Source organism: Callospermophilus lateralis, chromosome 2, assembly GCF_048772815.1.
Source record: "Callospermophilus lateralis isolate mCalLat2 chromosome 2, mCalLat2.hap1, whole genome shotgun sequence".
Taxonomy (NCBI): domain Eukaryota; kingdom Metazoa; phylum Chordata; class Mammalia; order Rodentia; family Sciuridae; genus Callospermophilus; species Callospermophilus lateralis.
Genome location: NC_135306.1, coordinates 151,406,584 through 151,433,113, shown reverse-complemented (window position 1 = coordinate 151,433,113; position 26,530 = coordinate 151,406,584). Strand labels below are relative to the sequence as shown.

Genomic DNA, 26,530 nt, shown 5'->3' with positions numbered 1-26,530 from the left:
AAGTTCACACTGCCTAACATGTGGACTAAGAGCAGAGCTGGAGTTTGGGACCCTCAGAGGAGGAAGTGGTGATTGGGAAAGACAATCTGGGAGATTTCTGAAGAGGAAATGCTCAAAAGACTGGAACTGGCCCTGTGCTGTGTCCTGGTGGTGTGTCTAGAAGAGGATTAGAAACTCTGAGGATCTTCCCAGAGGCAAGAGCCAGGCCTCTTCTCTGGTACTTTGTCCCCTCCCAGCATCGGTAGATATGCTGGTCTTGGACGGTTGTTCTGTCTTTGCACAGCACTCAGGAGCTGGGCCTGAGCCTATTTCTGGGTTTCTCGCTTTCCAGTTCTCCTTGAGAAAGTCTTTATCTACACCTAGCACATTTGTCTCCAAAGAGGCCCCAGGTAGCTGTCTGAGAACAGCTTGCAGGTAGGTGGGTGTCCCGGTTGGGATTAGAAACCAGGTGTGCAAAATTCTAGTCTAGGTCTCTCTCCCCCTCGTATCAGACTCACCTTCCCTCATATGAAAAAGTGTATGCCTGATGAGGAACTTGGGCATAAATCGGAAGATGAGTTATTGCAGCCCTGGTAGGATCTGAACATGGGGTGGATAGGTGGCGTGGATCACTTAGTTATTGTATTAGTCTTAAAGTCCCCATAGAGCTACCCCTGTCCTTCTTCCCAGGCTTTGTCCTAGTGGGGTTAAGCCAATGCATATTTGATTTAGAGAAAGTGCCTTAGGACTGACCCGGGATCTGCCAACAGGTTCAATTTAGCAAAGTGAAAGTTCTCTCCCAGGTTAAAGTAAAGCTCTGACAGCTGTCCAGGACTTGGCAGCACAGGACGCCGGCCTGGAAGCCTGCGCCTTTAAGGAACAGGCGGGTAGGGGGCGGGGGGACGGAGGGGCGGGGCAGGAAGAGGACTCCCGGGAGACGCCGCCACCGGCTAGGTCTTTTTTTGGGAAGGGGCGGGCCACACCCTAGTATGGGCTCCACCCGCTTTCCGGCGGCTGTGTCTCCCTTCCGCCCGGGGGTGACGGGGCGAGGGGGTGTGGGGGGCGCGGGGGGTGCGGGGGCGGGTGGGAGGATCGAGGGTTCCCGGTCTGCCGAGCCCTGGGCTCGGCGTGTCGCCCTCAGAGGCACAAGTTTGTTGACTTGGAGGAGTAGCTGGGGCGGGGGCGGTGCTAATAATACCCATGCGTTCTGCGGCGCGCTTTGCAGTTTACACAGCTGTCACCTTCGTTACTCCTTAATTAATAATAAAAATAGTCCGGGAGCACCCGCTGGGTGCCAGGCCCTGTGCCGAGTGCTTTACAAGCAGAGTCCCATCGAGTCTGCCCTCATAACATTAGCCCCACTTTGCAGAGCGGGAAGCAGAGCCTCCGAGAGGCGCTGAGACTCGCCGGAGGTCACTCGGCGGGTGAGCGGCTCCGGGACCCGGACGCGGGCCCAGCGAGGCGGGGCGCGGGTGTTACCGCTGGCTCCCTGGAGAGCCGCGGGGGCGGAGCGGCGGGCGGGGCTGAAGGCGCGGGGCGGGGGGTGCGGCGGCCGCGGCGGCGGCGGATGGCCATCTTAAGTGGCCGCCCAGAGTCCAGGGCTGCTTCCCGGGGCAAGGAGGCACCCAAGCAGCCCCGGAGGTGGGGGTCTGCATGCGGCGGAGAGGCCTCTGGGGAGAGGCCGGAAGCCGGTGGATTGAGGGAACTTTGTCCTAGATGGAAAGGGGATCCCCCTAGTCTCGGTCTGCGGGTCCTCTCAAGACGCCGGCCTGCGGGTGCCGGGAGTGGTGCCAGGGAACTTGGCCGAGAGGGGGGAAGGGCTTTGCTGGGCTAGGAGGGCCGCGCATGGGGGGCTCGAAGACGCTGGTCTTCGTCCGGGGGTTTGTGGGGATCGGATCTCTATGAAAGGGACTTCCTCCTTGGGATTTGTAGACGGACAGGTACAGTGGACTTTGGGGGTTCAGATATAAGGGAGGGCTGGTTTTAACGGGAACTGGGTGTCTTGTTCTCTTGGATGATGGGGTGGTAGGCTCGTCCTGGATCCTTCCTTTGAGAACCTCGACACTCCCCGATTCAGGGCGCCCAGTGGAAAGGATTTGGGGTGAAATCACTTTTATGGGGGTTAAGGGTCATCTCCTTGAGAGGATTGAGAGGGCTGAATTCTTCAGGGGGGTGCCGGATTCCTTAGTGTCCGGGAGCAGAATGGGGGAGACTTGGACTTCGGTGGGTACTTGGGAGCTGAATATCCTCGGGATGGAAGAGCAGGATCGTTGTGGGGTTTGGGAGGTGCAGGTTCTGCGGGATTGTGGAGGCACCGTCTCTTCGAGAAGAGATTGGGGGCAGGGTCGGCCCGGGCAGTGGGCCCAGCGGAGGGGGAGGGGGCCGGCCGCCGGACTCCCTGCTCCGCTCCTGCCCCTCCCCCTACGTCTCTGAACAAACTTTTCTTTCTCTTCAAGTTGAGGCCGGCGCTGCAGGCGGCGGCGGCTGCGCGGCGAATCAGGCGGCCTGCGCGGCGGAGTGCGGAGTCCTGATCCCTGGCTCTGTCCGGCCCGCGGATCCTCAGGCCCGGGACCCGGGCGCGGCCCCAGCGTCGGCCCTGAGCTTCCCGGGGCGGATGGCGCGGGGTGGCAGACGCGGGCGGCGCTGAGCCCTCCGCGGGCTATGGCTTCGGCGTGTGGGGTATCCGGCCCGGGGAGCGCAGGGTCCGGGGGCGCGCTGGGTAGCCCTGCTCCTGCCTGGTACCACCGCGACCTGAGCCGCGCTGCAGCGGAGGAGCTGCTGGCCCGGGCGGGCCGCGATGGCAGCTTCCTGGTCCGAGACAGCGAGAGCGTGGCGGGGGCCTTCGCACTCTGCGTCCTGTGAGTGGGGCAGGGAGGGGATCTGGGATACGGACGGTGTGACCTGAGTGGGGAGGGGGGCAGTGATTTAGTGGTGGGACACCAGCCCTGCCTCCATCCCCAGAGTGGGGGGCCTTGGCTGTATTCTAGGGCTCTTGGGGCTGAGGAAGGATACAGGGGGCATTTCCTTCCTGCTGTGTGTGAGGGAACTTTCTGGGGTTTTGAGGTCAGAGTATGTGGGGTTCTGCAGGCCAGGGTGATTGTGATGGGGAAAAATGCAGACAGTCCTTGGCAGACCCCTGCAGGCATGCCCAAGTAGAAGAGGTGAGGATTTGGGTCCATGTTGTGTGCAGATCTGTTTGTGTAGGGATTGAGTTTAGGCAGAAGCAGCAGATTAGGGACAGAGGGACTGATGAGGGTGTATGTGAGGATGTCTAGCAACGTCCTTAGGGGTCCTTTCAGTGCTCCCAAGAGAGGCACAGCTTGGGTTCTGGAGGGCTGTGTATGGCTGGGGGTGATGATGTGGTTGGTGTTGAGAAGACTTGGTGAGGCAGCTGGATGAGGCTTTATGAGACTGTGCCATTATTTCATGAATCAATGAGTAAGTGTGCCTGGCTCTGGGCTTGAGCCCCAGTTATCTGGCAGCTCTAGCCCTAAGCCATGAGTGCTGTGTGTGGAACTAGACTTGGCAGTTCTCTGAGTGGGCCTGGTCCTGTGGCTGTACCTGTCAGCTCTGTGAATAGAAGGGTGGGGTGAGTCTGTACTTTCAGTTTTGCAGTTTTTTCCTTGACCCACAGTATGACACTAAGTGGACTTCTGTGGGCCTCTGGAGTGAGAAGTAATGACTGGGAAACTGTGAGGACGGATTAGTTTAGATCTAGTTATGTTCTTCCTTGACCCTATGAGCCCCCTACTCTTGTCCCTTTGTCCCTTCTTTTCCTTTTTGTTCTTATGACATCTTTGTGGGGACAGGGGAAGACACATTGACTTAGACCAGGGAAGGCATTTTTTTGTTTTTTTAAAAAGAGAGAGAGAGAGAATTTTTTAAATATTTATTTATTTATTTATTTTAGTTTTCGGCGGACACAACATCTTTAATTGTATGTGGTGCTGAGGATCGAACCCAGTGCCAGACGCATGCCAATCGAGCACATTACCGCTTGAGCCACATCCCCAGCCCCAAGGGAGACATTTTTTTGTTTGTTTGTTACAATAGGCTTGGTGCTGTAGTCACCTAGTGGGTAGTAGCCAGAGGTGCTGCTTAACATGTGACCGTGTCCAGAACAGCCTCCTAAGGATTATGTGGTCCAAAATGTCAGTAGTGCAGAGGTCAAGAAACTCTGACCTAGGCACTTGACCGATGAGGGGTCCTATAGTCTCTGCTTTGCCTCAAGTCTGAGGCTCAGTACAGGGTGACTAAAGGACAGCCTAGACCCATGAATACCCTCAGTCCTGCCTCCCAGCCCCCTCTGAGGCATATATCCCTTGTTAGGGAAGGGAAGGAGGCAGGTGCTGGGTCAGCTGTTGGGTGGGAGAGGACAGCTGGAGCTTGTGTTTGGGTGAGGAACATTATTGTCCCAGTAAGGGGAAAATCCTGGCTCCATTGTCAGGGGAAAGAATGGGTGGGGTGGGGGTCTGTCTATGTGTGGGGGCTTTGGCTTTGCCAGCTGATGATTGCTCCTTGAATCTCAGGAGACTGGGTAGGGATCAGAAATGGGTGGTTTCTTAGACTTCCCAAACAAATGCGTACTTGCTTACCTATATACATACCACATGTACACAAATAACACTCAAGACACACTCCTACTCTGAAGGCTACAGGCAGTCTGACCTGCAGTCCAGGAAATGGGCCCTTCCTTCTGTTCTCATTTTAAATCCCAGTTCTGCCTTTTACTTGTTTAGGCAAATTACTTTTCCTTTTTGAGCCTTAGTTTTCTCATCTGTAGAGTGTGGCTAATAATAATACCTGCTATTATTGTTATAAATATGGATCCACAGTCCACAAACTAACACACAGCACAAGCAGCCAGGAGAACCCCTGACAGGTGCTGACTTAGGGGAAAGGGATGGCCCTGTGGCATTTGGTTCTCTCTGGGGCCAACAGCCCTTTCCTGCCTGCACATGAATAGGCCCGGTTGCCTTCTGAGGTGTGGAGGCAGAAGGCAGCTTTCCATCCCCCAGTGAGTATGCGCCTGGTTCAGCTGTCACCTGCTCAGCTGCTGCTGCTACCATCTGTCAGCACCCCTCTTGCCCCTCCTTGCCTTGGGGTTCCTAGAGACTGGGTCTCTCATAGGGGGCCCCCTTGGGTTATCCCAGTTACCTGTTGTCTGGGGAACAGGGAAAAGCTCTAGGGTGGTGCTCCAGTACTTCCTCAGAGAAACTGTCCTAGACACACAGACTCCAGTAGAGCCAGACACCAACATAAACACTGACAGAGACTCACAGGTGTGTTAGCACATTGCCCTGCACACATAGGCTAACTAGGCTTCTGAGGACTCTTACTCTGGCGGGGGGCCCAGACTGGTACTACAGGCCAGAGGGGCTGTTTAGACAGCTGTGGAGTCCACAAGAGAGTTGCCTGTTGCTTCCCAGGCCTTGTGGTGGGTGTGGAGTATGTAGGTCTTGAGGGGGAAGGGGGACTTGGTCATTTCAGTTCTTGTTGGCAGCACTAGGAGGGTGGAAGTAGATTGGCCCCATCATTAACCCTATGCAGCCTGAGCAAATGGTTTTAGAGGAAACCACATTTAGGGAGCAGGGGGACTAGTAAGGGATGCTTTGGGATTAGACTCCAACTGGGGGATTTCAGGTTCTGATTTTTGCCTTGCCATCAGGTATCAGAAGCATGTACACACATACCGCATCCTGCCTGATGGAGAAGACTTCTTGGCTGTGCAGGTAGGAGCTTGGACCCCTGACTCCTGACCTGGATCCTTCCTGTGGCTTGGGGACCTGCTGGCTGACCCTATCTCTCATCCTTTTTGGCCTGTAGACTTCACAGGGTGTGCCTGTGCGCCGCTTCCAGACCCTGGGCGAGCTCATTGGCTTGTATGCCCAGCCCAATCAGGGCCTGGTGTGTGCCCTACTGCTGCCTGTAGAGGGGGAGAGAGAGCCAGACCCACCGGATGACCGTGATGTCTCAGGTACAGCCTCTTGTGCAGGGTGCACATCCCTTCCTTGTCTCCTCCCTGACTCTACCTGGTTCTTTCCATCCCCGCTTTGCAACCCTCTCTTTCCTTTCTCGTAATTGTGTTGCACTTCCCTTTACGCCCTTTTCATGGAAGTCTCTGACAGCTATGGCTTCCTCCCTGCCATATACCACTGAGGGACAAAGGCCCAAACTGCTCCTCCATTGACCTCTGTCCCACAGATGGGGAGGATGAAAAGCCCCCACTGCCCCCGCGCTCTGGCTCTACCAGCATTTCTGCCCCCACTGGACCTAGCAGCCCCCTGCCAGCCCCTGAGACTCCCACAACTCCAGCTGCTGAGAGGTGAGATGCCCCTCCCCCCCACAACCGCTCTGCTGAGCAGGAAGTTCTTTCTCTTTCTTGAGAGGTGAGAAGACCACCTGAGCCCCCTGGGGCACCCATCTCATTTCAGCCCTGACCTGTTCTATTCTGCCACTAGTACCCCCTTCTGTAGGGACAAGGTGTAGGGTAGCTGGAACGGTGTCAGCAGGACCTTTACCAACTTTTAACCTCTCCCTGAAGCGCTCCCAATGGGCTGAGTACCATTTCCCATGAGTATCTGAAGGGCAGCTACGGGCTGGACCTGGAGGCTGTGCGGGGCGGAGCCAGCAACCTGCCCCACCTTACCCGCACTCTTGCCACCTCCTGCCGGAGACTGCACAGGTACTGCACATCTGATCCTCTGTACCACACTCTTACCCTTAACAGTGAACCAGCCACTGTCTCCTGATTTCCTCACCTGTCCCCTTGTGTCCTCAAGCTGAAGGAGAAAGCACCACCCTCAGCTGCCATGAGCTTTAGCTTGGGGTGGGGAATTCTAAAATGGTGTTTCCCCTAGTGAGGTGGACAAGGTCCTGTCGGGTCTGGAGATCCTGTCCAAGGTGTTTGACCAGCAGAGCTCGCCCATGGTGACTCGCCTTTTACAGCAGCAGGTGAGATTGTAGGGAGGCCCTGGGAGCTGGGCTCAGTTCTGGAGTTGATTGGGGGCTTCAGCCTAAAGGGCTTCATCTACAAGCCTTATTCTTTCTCCCGCAGAACCCATCACAGACTGGGGAACAGGAACTAGAGAACCTGGTACTGAAGTTGTCAGTGCTAAAGGACTTCCTGTCAGGCATCCAGAAGAAGGTAGGCTGATTCCCCTCTACTCCCTGACCTTTGAGTTGCTGACCACTCTCCTTGGCTGAGCCTCGATCTCAACTTTGAAGCTATAACTTAGCCCTGACCCAACATCAGCCATACCCCTCTCTGCCTTAGCCCTGAGTATGCCCCCAACTCACCTTGCCCTTGGCTCCTCCAGGCCCTGAAGGCACTACAGGACATGAGTTCCACGGCACCTCCAGTTTCGCTGCAGCCATCTACACGTAAGGCCAAGACCATACCTGTGCAGGCCTTTGAGGTACATGGCAGGTGGGGGGCCTCATGGGTCAAGGGGCAGTTGAAGGTAACGGAGATGCTGCCTTCCTCAAGGTCTTATCAGCAGCCTCTCTATTTCCTGTCTTGCAGGTGAAGCTGGATGTTACCTTGGGTGACCTGACCAAGATTGGAAAGTCACAGAAGTTTACGCTGAGCGTGGATGTGGAAGGTGGGCGGCTAGTGCTGCTTCGGAGACAGCGGGACTCCCAGGAGGACTGGACGACCTTCACACATGACCGAAGTGAGCCAGGGCAAGACCTGGGAGAGATGGGTAGGGTGAGGCCCTTGGCCTGGAGGGCACAGGCTTGTGTGACCTGTCTTCTGTCTCCTAGTCCGCCAGCTCATTAAGTCCCAGCGTGTCCAGAACAAGCTGGGTGTTGTGTTTGAAAAGGAGAAGGACCGGACCCAGCGCAAGGACTTCATTTTCGTCAGTGCCCGGGTGAGTGGCAGGCTGGGCCAGTACACTCGGGGATGCTGGGGTCTCCAGATGGGTGTCTCCCATTGGGTAGGAAGAGAGGGAACACATGGTTTGGGCATGTCATCCCTCCTGGCAGGGGTGGGCCTGACAGGGTAGAGAGGTTATTAAGAATAGGTGGCCTGAGGGATGATTCAAATATTCAGTGAACATTTACTTAGCACCTGTTAACATTCTTGAGCAGTGGATGTATAGTGGGCAACCAGACAATGACCTTCTCTCATGGTATTTACCATCTAGTGGAGTATCCTTGTGGGAAGGGGGTTCCTGGCTGCCTATTTGCCCTTGACTGACTGCTGTTCCCCCAGAAGCGGGAAGCCTTCTGCCAGCTGCTGCAGCTCATGAAGAATAAGCACTCCAAGCAAGACGAGCCTGATATGATCTCTGTCTTCATAGGCACCTGGAACATGGGTCAGGCCCAGGCTGGGACAGGGAAGGGAGAGGGGAATGGCCCCAGGGCAGGGGCCTGACCCTCCCACCCACTGCCTCATCCCCTCCATCTTCAGGAAGTGTGCCACCTCCAAAAAATGTGACATCTTGGTTCACATCAAAGGGTCTGGGGAAGACCCTAGATGAGGTCACAGTGACCATACCCCATGACATCTATGTCTTTGGGACCCAGGAGAACTCAGTGGGCGACCGAGAGTGGCTGGACCTGCTGCGTGGGGGCCTCAAGGAGCTTACAGATTTGGATTACCGCCCGGTGAGGGGGTTATCTTGTTAGTCCCCTGTCTTCATAAACCACCCCAGACTTTTTCTGTTTGACTTCATGGGCACTCTGGGGAATGCAGCTCTCTGATTTTTCCTCTGGCCTTGGGCATATCCTTTGGGAGGTCTCATATATATGAGTCCTTCATGTCATGGGAGGCCCATTTCTCTTTGGTCCTTCAGGAAAAGGGGTAGAAGGTCTTCCTTTCCCATGACTGACAAGATGCCAGGGCAGGGGGAATGTGGACAGGGTCCCAGCCCAGGATAAGGGTGACTCCACACCCTCTACCTAGATTGCCATGCAGTCGCTGTGGAACATCAAGGTGGCTGTGCTCGTCAAGCCAGAGCATGAGAACCGCATCAGCCATGTCAGTACATCCAGTGTGAAAACTGGCATCGCCAACACCCTGGGTGAGCAGGGCAGGCAGGTTCCTGAAGTGGTGGGGTCCCTGTGTTCATGCTTCCTGCCTCCTCTCCAGCCCAGAGTCTCCCCCTTTTTGGTAGTCTCAGCTTTCTTATATATAGGGTGCTTTGAACTTTTTAAAGCATATTCATATTTAAAATCTCTTCCAGCCCCACCAGGAAGGCAAGACCAGGATAATTATCCCCATTTCATAGATGATAAAATTGAAACCTAGAGTGGTTGAATTCCAAGGTCACTCAGCAAATAAGTAGGGGAGCTAGGCATAGTGCTCAGGTCTTCTGATTAGCAGTCCAGGGCTCTTGCAAGATAGATTCTTCTGAGAACCTACAGGACCTTTCTGTTGCACCCTCGGGATCTCTTGTGATTCCAGGGGCTCTGCTCACACAGACAGAGTAAGGCCATCCAGACAGACTGCAGGTCCCCGAGAAGGATCCCAGGGAAGGTGTGGGTGTGTGTTCAGGGGCTGTCTGCCTCACAGCACCTGAGGATTGGGGTAGGAAGCATCCTCTCATTGCTGCTTTGAGGGATAGAGGGGAGAGTTGATAGTCCTCTGTGGGTGATCAGGCCTTCCTCTTCCATTTCCCTCACAGGGAACAAGGGAGCCGTGGGTGTCTCCTTCATGTTCAATGGCACCTCATTTGGCTTTGTGAATTGCCATCTCACCTCGGGAAATGAGAAGACTGCCCGGTGAGGGCACCTTCCCCATACTCTTAAGGGAGGTGGGCCCCCCATGTAACAGCTTCCCCATAGTCTTGCCTACATCCTCTAATCACATGAAACTCTTTCCTTCTCCCACATCCCTATCCCCAGAGACCCCTTCTCCTTTATCCCAGCTGAAGACTTCCTGGTCTATAAAAATGACCTTATACTTAGCTTCTTCCTCTGGCCCCAGGGAATTGATCCCTATGGTATCCCTGACCCCAGAGTCTTCCTGCCTTTATGCCCATCTCTCATTCCTGACCCTGGGGACCTGTTCCTGGCTTCTTACTATAGGCGGAACCAGAACTATCTGGACATCCTGAGGCTGCTCTCGCTGGGTGACCGGCAGCTCAGTGCATTTGACATCTCTCTGCGTTTCACTCACCTCTTCTGGTTTGGGGACCTCAACTATCGCCTGGACATGGATATCCAGGTTCCAGCAGGGGCCCTGCCTATGGCTATAGGGAGGCTAGGGACCTCGAGAGCTGTCACCAGCTCTGCTCAAGAGACACACCTTCAGCCTCTCTGTCCCCCACCCCAGGAGATACTGAACTACATCAGCAGGAAAGAGTTTGAGCCTCTGCTCCGGGTAGACCAGCTCAACTTGGAGCGGGAGAAGCACAAGGTTTTCCTTCGGTTCAGTGAGTAGGGATCCATTAGGTGGGCCTGGGGACCTGGGGGCTTGGGACATTCCTGGGTTTTCAGGACCCTGATTCCCATTGTGCCCTGCTTCATTAGGTGAGGAGGAGATCTCTTTTCCACCCACTTACCGCTATGAGCGGGGTTCCCGGGACACATATGCCTGGCACAAGCAAAAGCCAACTGGAGTGAGTGAAAAATAAAATGGCACGAGGACCCTCCAAGATTGCAGTGAATCAGGAGCACGTGGGAGATAAAGGGTCTTGGGCCTCTATAGTTACCATTGCAGCTTACCTGGCCTTCCTGAGGCCTTTGGGGGTGTTTCTGGGTATTGTGGGGATCCACGGAGGAAGGTGGGACCCAGTGTAACAGAAATGGCGGGGGGGGGGGGGCGCTCATCAGCTCTGGGTGGAGCCCATGCTGAGAAACTCTCAGCTCTCATCTCTGACCACACTACTGTCCCCTGCCCCAGGTCCGGACCAACGTGCCCTCATGGTGTGACCGGATTCTATGGAAGTCCTACCCTGAAACCCACATCATCTGCAATTCCTATGGTCAGAGCCTCCCAGACAGGGTGATGGGAGGTCTTGGGTGGTCACTGTCCTGACTCAGCCCTAGTTTCAGGAGGTGGGAACAGAGAGTAGGGATGTTTCCCTTGAGTCTCCATTCCTATTCTCCCACCCAGGTTGCACTGATGACATTGTCACCAGCGACCATTCCCCTGTGTTTGGGACATTTGAGGTTGGAGTTACCTCTCAGTTCATCTCCAAGAAAGGTGACTGTTCTGAATGTGGTTGTAGATGTGGCAATGTTGGATGGGTGTAGGTAGTGACCTGGGGATGTGTGCGGATGGATTGTACACAAGCCTATGTGTGTGTTTGTGTGTAAATGTGAGTGTAGGAGTGTTTCTGAATGGGTGATATGTGAGGGTGTCTGGGTGCCTGGGTCCTTATGAGAGTTGCCAGCCCTGAGTGGTCAGTTGTACACATTTGTCTGTATCTGCAGGGTCACATGTGAGTCTGCAAATGTGCTGGAGGTGTGGCATTTTGTTGGCAAACCAACCCATAGGCATTCTTGTCTCTAGCTCCCTTTGACAGGAGTTTTTCATCCTTTGGTTCTTTTTGCCTTGGTCCAGGGTCTGGGTTGTTGATAGGTTAGGATTGAAAGGCACCTATTGGCCTTGCCTCTTGCTCTGCCAAGGCCCCTAATTCCCTGTTCCGGGGCTCAGCCTTTCTGTCTCATTCTTTCTGTGATCCTCTTATACCCTCTTGGGCCTTCTGTCTACAATTCCTTCCTTGTCCCTTAGGGCTCTCGAAGACTTCAGACCAGGCCTACATTGAGTTTGAGAGCATCGAGGCCATAGTGAAGACAGCCAGCCGCACCAAGTTCTTCATTGAGTTCTATTCCACTTGCCTGGAGGGTCAGAGACAGGGCCCAGGGTTGGGTGTAGGCCAAGAGGGATGGGAGGCCAGAGCTGCCCAGACCTGCCTTCAGCTTGGGGGAAGGGAAACTGGAAGGTGGTTCTCAGTTGGTTTTCCCCACTCCCACCCCAGAGTACAAGAAGAGCTTTGAGAATGATGCCCAAAGCAGTGACAACATCAACTTCCTCAAAGTGCAGTGGTCTTCACGCCAGCTGCCCACGGTGAGGCTGTAGGCAGGGCCTAGGCCAGTGGACGAGGGCACAGAGAAGAGTGAAGCAGAACCCTGGGGGAGGCTGCCTGGGAGGGAGGCTGGGGCTGGCAGTGTGCATGGTGGGGCTGGGCAAGAGAGGATAAGAGCATTTGCTTTATCTAGGGTTATAGAACCAAGTTGTAGATTGTTCATTCATTTGTTCCATAAACAGTTCTTGAGACTCTGCTAAATATCAGGCCGTTGAGGATGCAGAAAATTAATTAATACAGTGATGTTAAGTGATGAAAGGCCCATTACAGATCTGAGAGCTTTCCTTAAGAGCTAGGTATGAGTGAGCATGAATAAGCCTGAGGGCAGGGGTGAGTTGTATCAGGGCCAGCATGTGGGAGGGGTCCAAGGGTGGTTGAGACTTTGTTCCATATCCAGCCTTTCTGTTCCCCAGCTCAAGCCCATTCTGGCTGACATTGAGTACCTGCAAGACCAGCACCTTCTGCTCACAGTCAAGTCCATGGATGGCTATGAATCCTATGGTGAGGAGTCAGGGTAGCTGAGGGGTATAAGAAGTCAGGCAGGCCCTAGAAAGTTTTGATAATTTGTGGTCTGTCCCGTCTGCCCTTCAGGGGAATGTGTGGTTGCACTCAAATCCATGATTGGCAGCACAGCCCAGCAGTTTCTGACCTTCCTGTCCCATCGCGGCGAGGAGACAGGCAATATCCGTGGCTCCATGAAGGTGCGGGTGCCCACGGAACGCCTGGGCACCCGTGAGCGGCTCTACGGTGGGGGTTCCATTGGGAAGGGTGTGGGCAGGTATAGGAGGGGAGGACCCAGGGTGGGTGGAATCCTGGGATGCTTGAGGTTCTACAGTCATGGGAATGGTCCTGCTGGAAGGGGCTGGCAGACCTAGATGGTTTTTTTGGGATCTAGGATCCCAGATCCCCTCTGAGCCTCTCTTCCCTATACCCTCAGAGTGGATCAGCATTGATAAGGATGAGGCTGGAGCAAAGAGCAAAGGCCCGTCTGTGTCCCGAGGCAGCCAGGAATTCAGGTGAGCTAGGGCTATGTTGGGTGTCACCTGAGGGGGTATCTGGGGGCTGCTGGAGGGCCCCACTCATCTCTCCCTGGCAGGTCAGGGAGCCGCAAGCCAGCCTCCACAGAAGGCTCCAGCCCATTGTCCAAGTTATTTGAAGAGCCAGAGAAACCACCACCAACTGGGAGGCCCCCAGCCCCTCCCCGAGCCTCTCCCAGGGAGGAGCCCTTGAACCCCAGGTAAGAGGAGGAATCTGTTATCTCTCCCCACCCACTCTATCCATTACTATGGTTGGCTCTCAGGGCTAATCTGGGGATTCTCTGCTGTTTGGTTGCTCTGCCATTCCATGGGCAGAAGTATGGCTTCTGAGGGTATGGCATCCTGAAGGTATGGCTGTGAGTCAGAGGGAGAATAGGCAGCCTTTCCTCTCAGTTTTCCCTTAAAAGTGACATAGAAATTGTTTTTAGAGGGGCTGGGGCTGTAGCTTAGTGGTAGAGCACTTGCCTAGCATGTGTGAGGCTCTGGGTTTGATCCTCAGCACCCCATAAAAATAAGTAAAATAAGATATTGTGTTCATCTACAACTAAAGAAAATATTTTAAAAAAAGAAAATAAATTGTTTTTAGAATAGTTCTGTGTAATCAGACACAGCTCAAACCTTCAGTTTGGAGAAGGAACAGGGTTCAGCAAGGGATTTCTCAGGGCGCATGTTATGGGGCCCTATCCTACACAAGGCTTCACTGGAGAAAGGTGTGTGGTCAAGTGAATTTGGAAATACTTTTTGCTAGATCTTTTTCTTAGATATTTCCAGTGCACATTAGTATTAGTAAATGCTACAAGCACGTGGACAAGAAGGAAAACTCTTTCTAATTCTTTTTAATATAGTTTCCTAAACTTAATGGGTGGGGATACTTCTTTTCCACATAATAACTTCTAAGGGATATAGCTCAGTTGGTAGAGTGCTTGCCTTGCATACACAAAGTCCTGTACAAGCACAAACAAACAAACAAACAAACAAAAAACAAACCCCACATAATAACTTCTAACGCCTGGGTAACTAGTAGTCTATGTGTCATACTTAGGGAAAACCAGGCTAACTTTCTTTCTTGCCTCCCCCCCCCCCCCCTTTACTAGGGATTGAACCCAGGGGCATTTGACCACTCAACCACATCCCCAGGCATACCCCCAGCCCTTATTTTTCATTTTGAGATAGGGTCTCACTAAGTTGCTTAGGGCCTCTTTTCTATTTTTGCAATGTGAAGGTTTGAACCCAGGACCTTGCACATACTAGGCAAGTACTTTACCATGAACTATAACCTTAGTCCTTTTTTTCCTATTAAAAAAAAAAAAAATATATATATATATATATATATATATATTTTTTTTTTTTTCCTATTTAAAAAAAAATATATAATATATATATTTTTTTCTATTTAAAAAAATATAATATATATATTTTTCCTATTTAAAAAAAATATATAATATATATATATTTTTCCTATTTAAAAAAAATATATATTTTTTTTCCTATTTAAAAAAAATATAACATATATATATATATATATATATATATATATATATATTAGTTGTAGTTGGACACAATACCTTTATTTTATTTATTTGTTTTTATGTGGTGCTGAGTATCGAACCCAGCACCTTGCACGAGCTAGGCGAGCACTCTACCACTGAACCACAACTCCAGTCCCTTTTTCTACTACTATGCATAATTATAATATGTTATTATTATATTATATATTATAATTATGCATAGTAGTGGAATTCATTGTTATGTATTATACATGCACACAATATAACAATATAGTTTGGTCAGTTTTGTTCCCCAGTAGCCAGACAGCCTTGCTTTTAAAAAAAATTTTTTTATTTGTTCTAATTTGTTATACATGACAACATAGACTTGCTTTTTAATGGTACCTAGTCATTGCTTGAAGGTACATAAAACTCCTAGATTTAGTTTGGTTCTTTTTCTCTCTTCTCCAGTTATTTTCAGTCACCTTGGTTTTATTCTCCAGCTTGAGTAAAACCAGCCTGAATACCTGAGTGAGATTCCACAGTAGGTCAACTACAGAGGCTTCAGCAGCTCTTTCAAAGTTTCATTGGTCATTCTCATCAGAGGCCTTTTACTGCCTTGTCTTCTGACATCTCTGTTGTTATCATTTGAGTTCAGTTTCCACAATTACAAAGTCATAAAAGATCTAAGAATCTGAACAAGTGAGCAAGGCAGTTTAGGGTTATGCCTTCAACACCTCATTTACTTCCAAATTTAGAGATGATGAAACCCAGGGCAGTAGAGGGTAAGTGATATGCTCAATGTCATCTTCTTTTGCCAGTTCCCCCATGGCACCATTGGGTTTCTGGGTCCTGACTAAGTTATCCTGCTCCTAAACCCAGGTTGAAGCCAGAGGGGGCTCCTGAGCTGGAAGGGGTGGTGGCCCCCGCACCCAAGAACAGCTTCAATAATCCTGCCTACTACGTCCTTGAAGGGGTCCCACACCAGCTGCTGCCCCTGGAGCCACCCTCATCTACCAGGGCTCCTGTCCCACCTACCACAAAGAACAAAGTTGCCATCACAGTGCCTGCTCCACAGCTTGGACGCCACCGGCCCCCTCGGGTGGGAGAGGGGAGTTCATCAGATGAAGACTCTGGGGGTACTCTGCCCCCTCCAGATTTTCCACCTCCACCACTGCCAGACTCAGCCATTTTCCTGACCCCCAACCTGGATCCTTTGTCAGTACCAGGGGTCCGGGGACGCAGTGGAGCTGAGGGCCGAGGCCCACCACCTCCCAAGGCCCATCCAAGGCCCCCACTACCCCCAGGCCCCTCATCTGCCAGCACTTTCCTAGGGGAGGTAGCAAGTGGGGATGACCGGTCCTGCTCAGTACTGCAGATGGCCAAGACTCTAAGTGAGGTGGATTATGCTCCTGCTGGGCCTGGACGCTCAGCGCTTCTCCCAAGCCCCTTGGAGTTGCAGCCACCCCGTGGACTGCCCTCCGAGTATGGCCGGCCCCTCAGCTTCCCTCCACCCCGCATCCGGGAGAGCATCCAAGAGGACCTAGCGGAGGAGGTGTGTGGACCAGGGCTGGTTGTCTGTACCTGAAGAGTGAGCCTGCCCATCCCTATGGTGTCTTTTCCCTCCACTATGCAGCACTCACTGGTTTCCCCTCTGCCCTGAGCTGATTACTGGAGGGTTGGGGGACATGTAAATCAGCCCCAGATTTTGCCTCCCTTTCCCCGGTAGAATGTGGCTGTCTTGAAGGTTTTTCTGGGGGTGCATTCTCAGTACGCCCCTTAACTTGCCCTATTTCATCAGGCACCGTGCCCGCAGGTCGGGCGGGCTGGCGGCCTGAGTGAGGCAGGTATGGGTGCCTGGCTGCGGGCCATCGGCTTAGAGCGCTATGAGGAGGGCCTGGTGCACAATGGCTGGGACGACCTGGAGTTTCTCAGGTGGGGGCGGGGCTAGAGCCGGATAGGGTGGGTGTCTGTCCCCGGGGGTAGAGCTGTGGGCCCTTTAGGACCCTCTATCCCAGATCCTAGCTTTTCTTGCCCCCACAGTGACATCACAGAGGAAGACCTGGAGGAGGCTGGGGTACAGGACCCTGCTCACAAGCGCCTCCTTCTGGACACATTGCAGCTCAGCAAGTGACATCGGAGGCTCGGCAAAGCCGCGAACTCCGCGCCTCTCCCCTGCTACAAGGCCTGGAGTAGCTAGCCCCTGGCTAGAATATTCTGAGGGGGTGGGGCAATACCTTTCTGCCTATTTATTGGGGAATCCGCATTCCCCACTGCCCAGTCATTTGGAATGCCCTAATTAGGACATCCTGCCCCTCCCTTTTAGGCGCAGGGCTGCAGAGGTCTGTAGCCTGCAGTGTGCAGTCCTGTTTTTCTAGACCCCTCTTCTCAGCCCCAGAGGTGCAAATGGGGTATAGTTGTGTACATCCGGGCCCCACCTTTCATCACTGTTTTCTGCTGCCCTCCCCCGAGCCTGACCCACAGGTGGGACTCCCCCTAACTTCTGCAGGGGCATCCGTCCGGAAATGAAGGAAGAGCCCGAGGATAGGGCTGGGGTTTATTTAAACTATGTGTGGGTTTGGGGAGGGAGGGCACTTTATTATTATGGGTGGTGGCAGGGGGCAGGACCTCGACCATAAAGTGCTAGTTTGCTTAGTTTTCAAGTCTCCTGGTCTGTAACACCCTGCGCTAGGAGTGCGTGGTGGCCGTGAAGGGGGAGAGGGCCCCTTGCTGGCTTCAACCGCAACGGGGTCAGATTCTTGCAAGCAGCCTAGGCTTACTCTTCGCCCTCAGAAGGGTTGCCAGCGTTGATGTCTTCAATAAATTAAGTTTTATTTGGATTGAGCAAAACCACCTCAATAAATTACAAGTTTTTCAAAGAAAAAGAGCAACAAAATTAGGAAAAAGAAAACCCCTTAGTCCCTTTTCCCAGACAGCCCCGTCCCTCCCCCGCCCCCAATAGGTCCACCCTCCGCCAGGGACCCGCCAGGGATAAGAGGGGACCCTTCAGGGGGCTGATTATCCCAGCTAAACCAGACTTTGCACCGGTGGGGTCAGTGCAGGTGGGTCTAAGGATGGGGCAGTAGACACTCATGGTCACCAAGGTTAGGAGTGACCCGGCCAGTTCCAAAGAGTGGGCAGCGTTTGTCCGTAGGGACTCTTGTTAGGAGGAGGCGTTATTTGATCTCTAGAGAAAGCCAAGCTTAGAAGGGGCCCTCGGCTCTCCTCTAAGGGTTCCAAGTGAAAAATACTCTGGTCTGCCTGGTGCGAGTGGGTGGACTTGGTTTCTAAAGCTGGGGAGGGCACACCTAGGGGGTCAGACACTGTAGGGGAGTGGGGACAGGATAGGGAGGGTCTCCGTTGGGTCCTGGAGGGGCAAGGGTTGCCGCTGGGGGCAGGCTCGGAGCCTCCAAAGACCCGCGGCTAGAAGAGATTGGTCTTCAGGGCGGGGCCGGGTTTCCGGTGAAAAGAGGACAGAACTCCCGAGAAGGGCCCGGGCCCGGGCTCCGCCGGTTGCCAGGCTTTGAGTAGCTCAGCCGCTCCCGCGCCAGGCCCGCCGCCCCCACCGCCCGCCACGCCAGCCCACAACGCTCCTTTAAGCGGCTGGGGTCCGGGCCCCGGCCCCGGCCCGGAGCCCAACGCAGTGGGCAGGGGGCTGGGGCTCAGGCGTGGGCTGGCCAGGCTGGGCGCCGGTGGTGGTGGCAGCGACGCGGTGCTGTCGGGCGTGGGGCTGCACGTGGACTCCTTGGAGTCGTCGTCCTCCGACGAGCAGCGCGCCTCGCCCTTTTTGGCGCCCGTTGCGCCTGCAGCGCCCTTGGCGCTGGCCGCTCGCTCCTGTTTTCGGAACTTAGCCCGGCGGTTCTGGAACCAGACCTGTAGGCACAGGGGCCAGTTAGCCTGGACGTCGTAGAGCACACCAGGTCAGCCCCCGACCGCAAAACGCAGGTGAGACATTTGGTGGAGAGACAGACCTCGGCCAAGAAAGGTCTGACAGGATTATTTACCAAGTCGGGGAGATCCACAGCCTTCCTAGCGTTGGCCTCTCGACCCTCCACCCGTCGACCCGTCGTTTTCTCCACTCTCTTCTCCACTTGCCCCATCCTCCAGATCCTTGGGTTTTTGCCCTTCGGATATGCTCACCCGCGGACTCCGCTGCCTCCCAGTATTCTTGGTCTCCCGGACCGGGCTCTGCCTCCACTCTCCTCACCCTGAGCCCTGCCTCCCAATTCCCTCTTAGGAAGGTGGACATTCCGTCTGGAGCGTCCTAGGGCCGTGAAAAGCGGGTTGGGACGCCAGGGAAACCTTTTGTTCAGACCCTCCAGTCAAAACCGGCCAGAGGAACATCTGCACACAGGATTTGTAAGCCCTTGCCCGGCTCTCTTCTGCCCTGCACCAGCCCCAAGCTCAGTATTTCACACTGGGGAGGACACCTGGAACTGCTGACTGGTCTGCCCCGGCCCCTCCACGGGTTCTCCTTCTACCCCCTCGCAGCATGCATCCTGGCTTCTAAAAATTCTGAACCTTCAGCCATAGATAGGGCTGAGACTGAGGGGAAAACGAAGGCAAAGCAACATGGGGTTAAACAGCTCCTGTTTCTCAAAAATCGCCAAGTCCTGGCCCCTCTGCCCTCCCTGGATACCCAACCACACCCAGGCTGTGCCCTGGTCACTGGCCCTAGATCCTTGCTTCCAGGCTGCGGTTATCCTTGGCCCCTAAGTGTCCAATACTAATCTCCCGCACTCCCTCCACAAGAACACGCGCGCACACACACGTGCATATACGCACCTGCACACGAGCCTCAGTAAGATCGATCTTGAGCGCCAGCTCCTCGCGCGTGTAAATGTCGGGGTAGTGGGTCTCGGCGAAGACGCGCTCCAACTCCTTGAGCTGCGCGCTAGTGAACGTGGTGCGGATGCGCCGCTGCTTGCGCTTCTCGTGCAGGCCGGACGGCTCCGGGAAGAACTTGTAGGGCACTGCGGGTGTGTGCAGGAGGGCAGGGGCAACGAGGGTGTAGGGGGGCGGTGAGAGGCCAAGCTCAGTCCTGCCCTAGAAGGAATCCTGCCACCGCCCCCCCGCCCTATTCTGTCCCCTCGGTTTCATCCTTGTAATCTCAGGTCAAGTGTCCCTGTTGGTCGATGGAGGTGGGGGATGAAGAGGAACTCAGATCAAGGACACCTTGGGTTGAAGAGCTGCTTGGAACCAAACCAGAATTCCTTCCTCCAGTCAAGGCCCATCGACCTGTCAGTTAGCCCTGGACACCATTTCACTCCTCTCTGACTCTTCCATCAGTGTATCAGTGTATCTGTTTCTCAGCTGGTCCGTTTCTCTGACTTCAAGTTCTTCTCTGTCCACACTGGCCCTGGATATTTGGCAGCTCTCTGCTTTCTGGGACTCCCCACTAGACAGTCTTGGGCCTTGACTCTGTCACTGAGACTCTCCTGTCAGGTCTACTTCACTCTGATACTGGTGCTCTTCTGTGTACAGATTTGGTTCCTTCTATCCCTCAAACCCATTTCTCCTGTCCCAGAGTTCATTTCCTTAGCCCTGCCTCACTCACATCTTTGGTCTCCATTCTTCTCCAGGTATCCCCCTCTCTTCCTCATCTTCATCCTCCTCCATGGGAAACCCTCAACTTTCCCCTTTTGTGACACTCTTCTGTACCCATTAAGAAGGGTGATTATTTTTTCCACTCAAGTTCCTCTATCTTCTTTGCTGTTCTTCCTCACAGTCTCTGTGTCCCATATTCCCTAAATCCTGTCCCACCATTCTCCCTCACTCTTTCTATACTCCATCCTAGTCTCTACTGACCCATAGATGGTATCTCTGCATCCCTGACTCTAACTCTGGTTTAGTTCTCTATATATTCCTGGGGGTCCCCAATCTCCATTTTTGTTCCATTTCTCCCGGTCCCCATTTTCCCTAATCCTTATCTCCAACACCCCATTCCCATCCCCATCTTCATCATCTCTGTTTACAGTCCCTTTTGGTCTGTCTCCCATAATTCCTGATACCATCCCCTGGTTCTTATCTCCATCTCCAATCTCCCCATTTATGTTCTCATCTCTCTATGCTTAATCCCCATTGTCCCAGTCTCAGATCTTCATCTTTCTGGAGCCCATCTGCCCATTTCCTGTCCTCATCATCCAGATCATCCTCATCTGGCCCACTGTACCAATCTCCCCATCCTAGTTCTAGTCTCTGATGGCATCTCCTTGGTTCTTATTTTCCCCAATCCTGGTACTTATTCACCCCTGCCTCAGGCTCCAGTCTTCTATTTGGGTCCCTGGTGGTCTTCCCAGGAGGCAAGAAAATAAGACTGGGTGGGGCAGGCTGGGACTCTAACTGAAAAAAATAGGAATGTCTGAAAAGCTCAGTGAGGTTGAGGGTTCAGAGAGAGACTTGGATCAAAGGGCTTGGGAGTGCAGCAGGGGCTCCTGGGGTTCTGTAGGACTCTAGCTGGGAGAATCTGAGGTGGGGGAGAGGGGAAATAAAAGTGGCTTAATGACCGCCCCCCCCCCCCCCCCCCGTTTGTGGCTAGGGGAATAGATTTTGGTGATGCCGAATGTCTGGGCCAGAGCAGGATGGGTCTAAGAGAGTGCAGGAGGAATCTGATGGTGCTATGGCTCTAGGAAGATTCCTATCTGGACAGCTAGCTGCCTCAGGAGTCCTTGTTGGGGGTCGTGCAGCACCGTGGGGCAGGGGTGATAAGGATGGGGATCTGAGCGGACTGAACTGGGAGCCTCTTACAGGGATACAGTGGATGGAGACGTTTGGTGGTCAGCTTTTGCAGGTGGGGAGGGGAGGGCCTGGTAAGGGGCACGGAGCTATTTCTTTGATCCGAAGAGATTTGGCAGCGAGGAAGAGGACCGAGAGGGGCGTTAGGGTGGGGTTCATCCCCGCCGAGAGGAACCTGGTATTACTGAGGGTCTCACGGGGCGTTGGAGGGTCTGTCCAGGGCAGGGAAGGGGGAGTCTGTGGGAGGCAGTCGCATTTGCTTGACGAGTAGGTCATGGACTGCGGGTTCTTCAGGATTTGGAGAAAGGGTTGGGTCGGGCTGAGCTCACCTGCCGAGTAGGGCGCGGGCTGGTGGTCGCGTAGGGCGCCGAGCGCGCAGTTGGAGGAGCCGAGCGCGGGGCAAGGTGGCCCCGCTGTGGGGAAGGCAGGCCGCAAGGGGCTGTACTGGAAGCCGCCGGGCTGGCTGCAGGCGCCGAAGTCGCCGTAGGCGGACGCCTCCATGGCCGCCACGCACGAGTCGTACGAATTGAGGTAGGAGTAGTCCATGGACCCGGAGGGGGCGGGGGCGGGGGCCGGGCCGGGTCGGGGTCGGGGTCCGGGCCAGGTGGAGGTCGGGATGGAGGTTCGAGCGCCAGACGCCAAGGACTGGAGGCCGGCTCTGGGAACTCAAAGCCCGCCCGCCCCGTCGCGGCCGCACTCTGCCCGGGTGCAACGCAAGTGCAGCTGGCGGGTCCGCGCGCCTTTTAACGCGCAAGACCCCGCGGAGGGGGCGGGGCGGGGCGAGCTCCGCGGGGCGGGGCCTGGGCATCCCAGACCCCGCCCCTATTTACCCCGACCCCCACCCCAAAGAGTCTCTGTAGCCTCTTAGGATCCAGAGGTGCAGGGTGGAGCTGCACGGGACCCCATCACCAGAGTCCCCATCCTGTCCCAATCCGGCCCAGACCTTCGGTCTCTACACATCGAGCCAAGTCAGGGGGTACCGACCTCTTTCCTGGGCCTCCCCACCTGCGGCCCTGCAGAAGCCAGGGGAGGCAGGCCCCGCGGCCTCGGTGTGAAGAAGTTAATTCAATTCTCCTCAATAACCGAGTTAGTCAGATCTGGCCGGCCCCTCAGTCCCGCCCCCAGCGCGGTCCCATCCCGGCGGGAACTGCGGAGGCTGCCCTGAAGGGGGGATGGAGGCAAGGACGGGAAAGAGATGGAGCCTGGGACGCGGACGGGGAGGGATGAGGGTAAAGAGAGGAGGCAGAGACGCAGACCGGGAGAGAAAGGGGCAGAAACCATGACCGAGACAGGGGACAAGAGAGACAGATAGAGGTATACAGATGGAGATAAGATTGAAACATACAAGAGAAAGGTAGGGCTGGAGATGGGGACAGGCAGAGACAGAGGCCGAGACTAGAATCGGGGGCGGGGAGGAGACGGGAAAGAGTGAGACAAGCACAGAGATAGAGAATGGTTAGGGATAAGACCTAGACGGCGAGGCGACCGGATTGCGGTGGAGAGCGGGAGAGAGATGAGACAAAACAGGGACAGTCCCAGGGAGACAGACGCAAACAGAGGGATGGTCTCAGAGCTACTAGGCCAGGGACAGACTGGCGGAGTAACAGAGACTGAGAGGCGGAGAGAAAAAGCCTCCAGAGAGCGGAGACCTCCGAGCTGGAGCGCCGAGAAGGCCGAGGCATTTGGATGGAGGCGCTGCCGGGCTGCCCTTCGCGGGGCTGAGGAGGGGGAAGGTCTTGGGCCGAGTTCTCTACCCGACTTTTTCCCCACCCGAAGGCTGCACGAACCTGCACCATCAGGGCCCAGCCTGCCTCTCCCTCCCGGTTTCTTCAGCTTGGTCCCCCTCCCCGCGCTGCACCGCCTGGTGTGACCTCTGGGTTCGGGGTGTGTGTATGATGGATGTCTGGCTGAGGGAGTGACCCAGTGACCCCTTTCCTCTCCTTCAGTCTCTCACCCCTCTCCTCCAGTGGCCCTTTTCTTCTCCAGCAAGACCTAGTAGACTCTTTCTGTCCCTGGCCACGGCATCCTTCCATGGATTGTCACCAACTCCCGGTGCTATGGGATAACCTACACAGAATCTTTACCAGGAAAATGAACTGCTGCCTCCACGGCCCACCTGAGGGATGAACTGAGCTATTTCCCTGCTCAGCCCCCAGCTTTTTACGCCTGAACCTTCGCAGGTGCTGCAGATGGCAGGTCTGAAACCCAAGGAGAAGACAAAAGAGGGGCATGTTTTGGTTATAGCCAAAGCCCTTGGGGATTGGGAGAAGGAGTCCTGAAATTTCTTTCCCCTAATTTGACCAGCACAGTGGGGAGGACATCTCTCTTCAGGTCATGCTTTTCCTGGCTACCCATTCTTTGCTTCACACAAGGACCACCCCATCCCCAGTTCCTGTAAGTACTCCATGTCAGAGGGATTTCTTTAAGGGGTTTTCTCTACCTTAACTTTCTTTCTTTTTTCTTTTCTGCTGTACTGGGAATTGACCAGGGCTTTGCTCATGTTGGCAAGAGCTCTACCGATGAGCTACATCGCCAGCCGTTTTTATTTTATTTTATTTTTTTGATTCAGGATTTTGCCAGGTTGCCCAGGCTGATCTCAAACTTACTATCATCCTGCCTCAACCTCCCATCTTAACGCTTTTCATTATATAGTTCAATGTTGTTGAATTCATCTATCAAGTTGTGCTATAATCACCACCATTTGTCTCCATAACTCTTTACATCTTTTTAAATCCAAACTCTATACTAATTAAACAATAACTCTCTGGTTTCCTTCCCTCAGTTCTTGGCAGTTACCATTCTACCTTTTGTCCCTATAATTTTGACTACTCTAAGTATCTCCTATAAAGAGGCATCACACAGTATTTGTCTTTTTATGTGTACCTTATTTCACTGAGTATCTTTGAAATTCATCCATGTTGTAGTATATGTCCGAATTTCCTTTCTTTTTAAGGTTGAATATTCTACTGTATGTATATATCTCCTTTTCCCTATCCATTCATCCATTGATGTGCACCTAGTTGCTTCCATAGTTCAACCACTGTGAATACTGGGTTCGGGGTGTGCTATGAACCTGGGTGCACAGTATCTTTTGAGGACTCTGCTTTCAGTTCTTTTGGATATATACCTGGAAGAAGAGTTGCTGGATCATATGGTAATTCTACAGTATTTTTATTTTTATTTTTTTGAGGAAATGCTGTACTGTTTTGCACAGCATAGCATTTTACATTCCCATTTTACAGTGCACAAGGGTTCCATTTTTTCCACATCCCTGCCAGTGCTTGTTATTTTCTGTATTTCTCCAATTACTTTTCAGGTCTAAACTTGTAGTAGTTGAGCCTTGACAGCTCAACTGCTTCAGTGAGTCCTCCCCACTAGTGTGTGAGGTGTTTCCCTCCCTTTGGACATATTTTCAGGAAGCCCAAGGAATCTCAGAGTATGGAAATTGAATACAGCCACTACTCTCCTAGACCCTCCCATGGCTCTCTATTGACCTCATGATCAAATCCAAGCTCTCACTCTGACCCACAATATCCTCAATGCCAGCACTCCAGCCTGTCTCCTCCCCTCACCTTGGCTTTCTTCGCAGCATTCATAATTAATCTTTTGTGGTTGTTCACAGATGTTTTCTCTGGGTAGAAAGTTTACCCCACTCTCTGCATCCCCCCCAAAAGTACCCAAATTATTTATCCATTGTTTTCACTTGAACATCACTGTTGTTTGGGGGCCTTTCCTGATGTTCCTAGCCTAGGCTGAGTATCCCTTCTGGGTTCCACAGTGCCTCCCTCCCACTTTAATATCTTTGTTTTATTTATTTATTTTTATGTGGTGCTGAGGATAGAACCCAGTGCCTCTACATGCTGGGCAAGCACTGTACCACTGACCTCAGCCCCTCCCTCTTCTTTGGCTACTCAAGTTTCCTTGTTGAATTGTTTGCAATAAAGTGCAAGTTCTTAGAGCAGAACTGTGTCCTTTTGTTGTCATGTTCTCTCCAGCCCAGGATGCCTAGCACATCCTGGGTCTTCCCGTATCTGTTTGTTATGTGTCAATTAGACTAACCTGAAATCTTTGTGTGGAAGAGTCCTGCCCTTGCTTCTCCAGAAGGAGTCCTCACTCCCACACTCTCTAAAGAGGGATTATCCTCCTCTCTTAATTCTTCTATTTCCTAGGAACAGGAACCTCCTCCCTCCTTGGTCAACCTCTGTCTGGAAGAAAGTCCTTCCTCACTGGAGGAATTTGTACCATCTTGCTTCCCCCAGTAAGACCAACTGAAGGTTGCAGGATAAGCAAAGTTATGAGGGGAAGCAAAGAGGCCCAGTGCTGTTTAAGCTCTTGATTCTAGCTGTCTCAGAGACTACCATCCAGCCCTGTCATTTTACAGTTTTGTTCTTGAGCCAATAAATTCCCTTTTGTCTAAATTGCTTTTACTTGGGCTTCTAACACTTGCAACCAAGAGTTTTGAGCAGTCAAATCCCCAAAGGCTTGGCATCTTTAGAGGTAATCAAACAAATCATACTGATAAGAAGTTTCACTGCAAAATGCCTGTTATATAGTCAGCTAGGCAGGAACAGGCCTTCTTATGCCTCAGGACTAGGGGTTGGGAGTTTCTTTCTCTGCAGGCAGCCATTTGCTTCAGCTGGTTGGCATAGAACTGAAGAGCCTTCCAAGAAAGAACCTTGGGTTCGACCTATGCAGAAGGGCTTTTAGATGGTGGAAGTGGGGGGATCAAACTGCATGTATGTGTGTGTGTGTGTGTGTGTGTGTGTGTGTGTGAGAGAGAGAGAGAGAGAGAGAGAGAGAGAGAGAGAGAGGGAGAGAGAGAGAGAGATTGAGAGATTGGAGCAAGCAGGGTGGCTTTGTGAGAATTCACTATAAAAGGAGATAGGCACAGTGGATGGCTTCTTCAAGGACTTTACACCAGAGAGGCTGGTGGTTGAGAGTTTAATGTGGGGAGTTCATCCCGCCTGAGACCCCACCCCACATACATATGTGTAGTCCTGGAATGAAATGTAGAATGCAGTCGCAGCAATCTTACATAGAAACCTCCTTGCTGACCAGTGTCCTCCCTTCCATGAGTGGTGATGAATGATCTGACTGCTGGGTCCAGCTCCAGGTCTGTCCTGATGAGCTGGGTGAGTTAGGGTGAATTACTCAACTTCTTTGTCCCTCAGTTTTCTCATCTATAGAATGGTTTATTTTAATGATTAGATGAATTAAAACATATGAAGTGTTTGGCTAGGTACATAACAAA

General features: G+C 53.2%; 2 protein-coding genes across 6 annotated transcripts; one reads left to right on the top strand and one right to left on the bottom strand.

The window, feature by feature from the left end:
• Positions 1 to 297: 297 nt before the first annotated feature.
• On the top strand, positions 298 to 17,394 carry Inppl1 (inositol polyphosphate phosphatase like 1). 4 transcript variants are annotated; one of them, XM_076846700.2, is made up of 29 exons: positions 298 to 414; positions 2,436 to 2,837; positions 5,648 to 5,711; positions 5,806 to 5,956; positions 6,184 to 6,304; positions 6,524 to 6,664; positions 6,840 to 6,933; positions 7,037 to 7,126; positions 7,299 to 7,397; positions 7,505 to 7,655; positions 7,747 to 7,853; positions 8,198 to 8,300; positions 8,396 to 8,592; positions 8,891 to 9,008; positions 9,612 to 9,708; positions 10,015 to 10,153; positions 10,262 to 10,361; positions 10,459 to 10,547; positions 10,832 to 10,913; positions 11,045 to 11,134; positions 11,666 to 11,779; positions 11,913 to 12,001; positions 12,434 to 12,521; positions 12,612 to 12,767; positions 12,958 to 13,036; positions 13,117 to 13,257; positions 15,427 to 16,099; positions 16,346 to 16,479; positions 16,588 to 17,394. In XM_076846700.2, exons 2-29 carry the CDS (start codon positions 2,641 to 2,643, stop codon positions 16,676 to 16,678), a joined length of 3,795 nt encoding a protein of 1,264 aa, XP_076702815.2. In that variant the 5' UTR covers positions 298 to 414; positions 2,436 to 2,640; the 3' UTR covers positions 16,679 to 17,394. The 4 variants fall into 4 exon arrangements, with proteins under 4 accessions (XP_076702815.2, XP_076702814.2, XP_076702813.2 ...); XM_076846699.2 differs by lacking the exon at positions 298 to 414 and adding an exon at positions 1,533 to 1,919; XM_076846698.2 differs by lacking the exon at positions 298 to 414 and adding an exon at positions 1,535 to 1,620.
• Positions 17,395 to 17,967: 573 nt separating this feature from the next.
• Phox2a (paired like homeobox 2A) lies at positions 17,968 to 21,825 on the bottom strand. 2 transcript variants are annotated; one of them, XM_076844006.2, is made up of 3 exons: positions 21,609 to 21,825; positions 19,330 to 19,517; positions 17,968 to 18,441 (listed from the first exon to the last, which is right to left on the bottom strand). In XM_076844006.2, exons 1-3 carry the CDS (start codon positions 21,823 to 21,825, stop codon positions 17,968 to 17,970), a joined length of 879 nt encoding a protein of 292 aa, XP_076700121.1. The 2 variants fall into 2 exon arrangements, with proteins under 2 accessions (XP_076700121.1, XP_076700122.1); XM_076844007.2 differs by having other exon boundaries at positions 17,968 to 18,417.
• Positions 21,826 to 26,530: the final 4,705 nt, after the last annotated feature.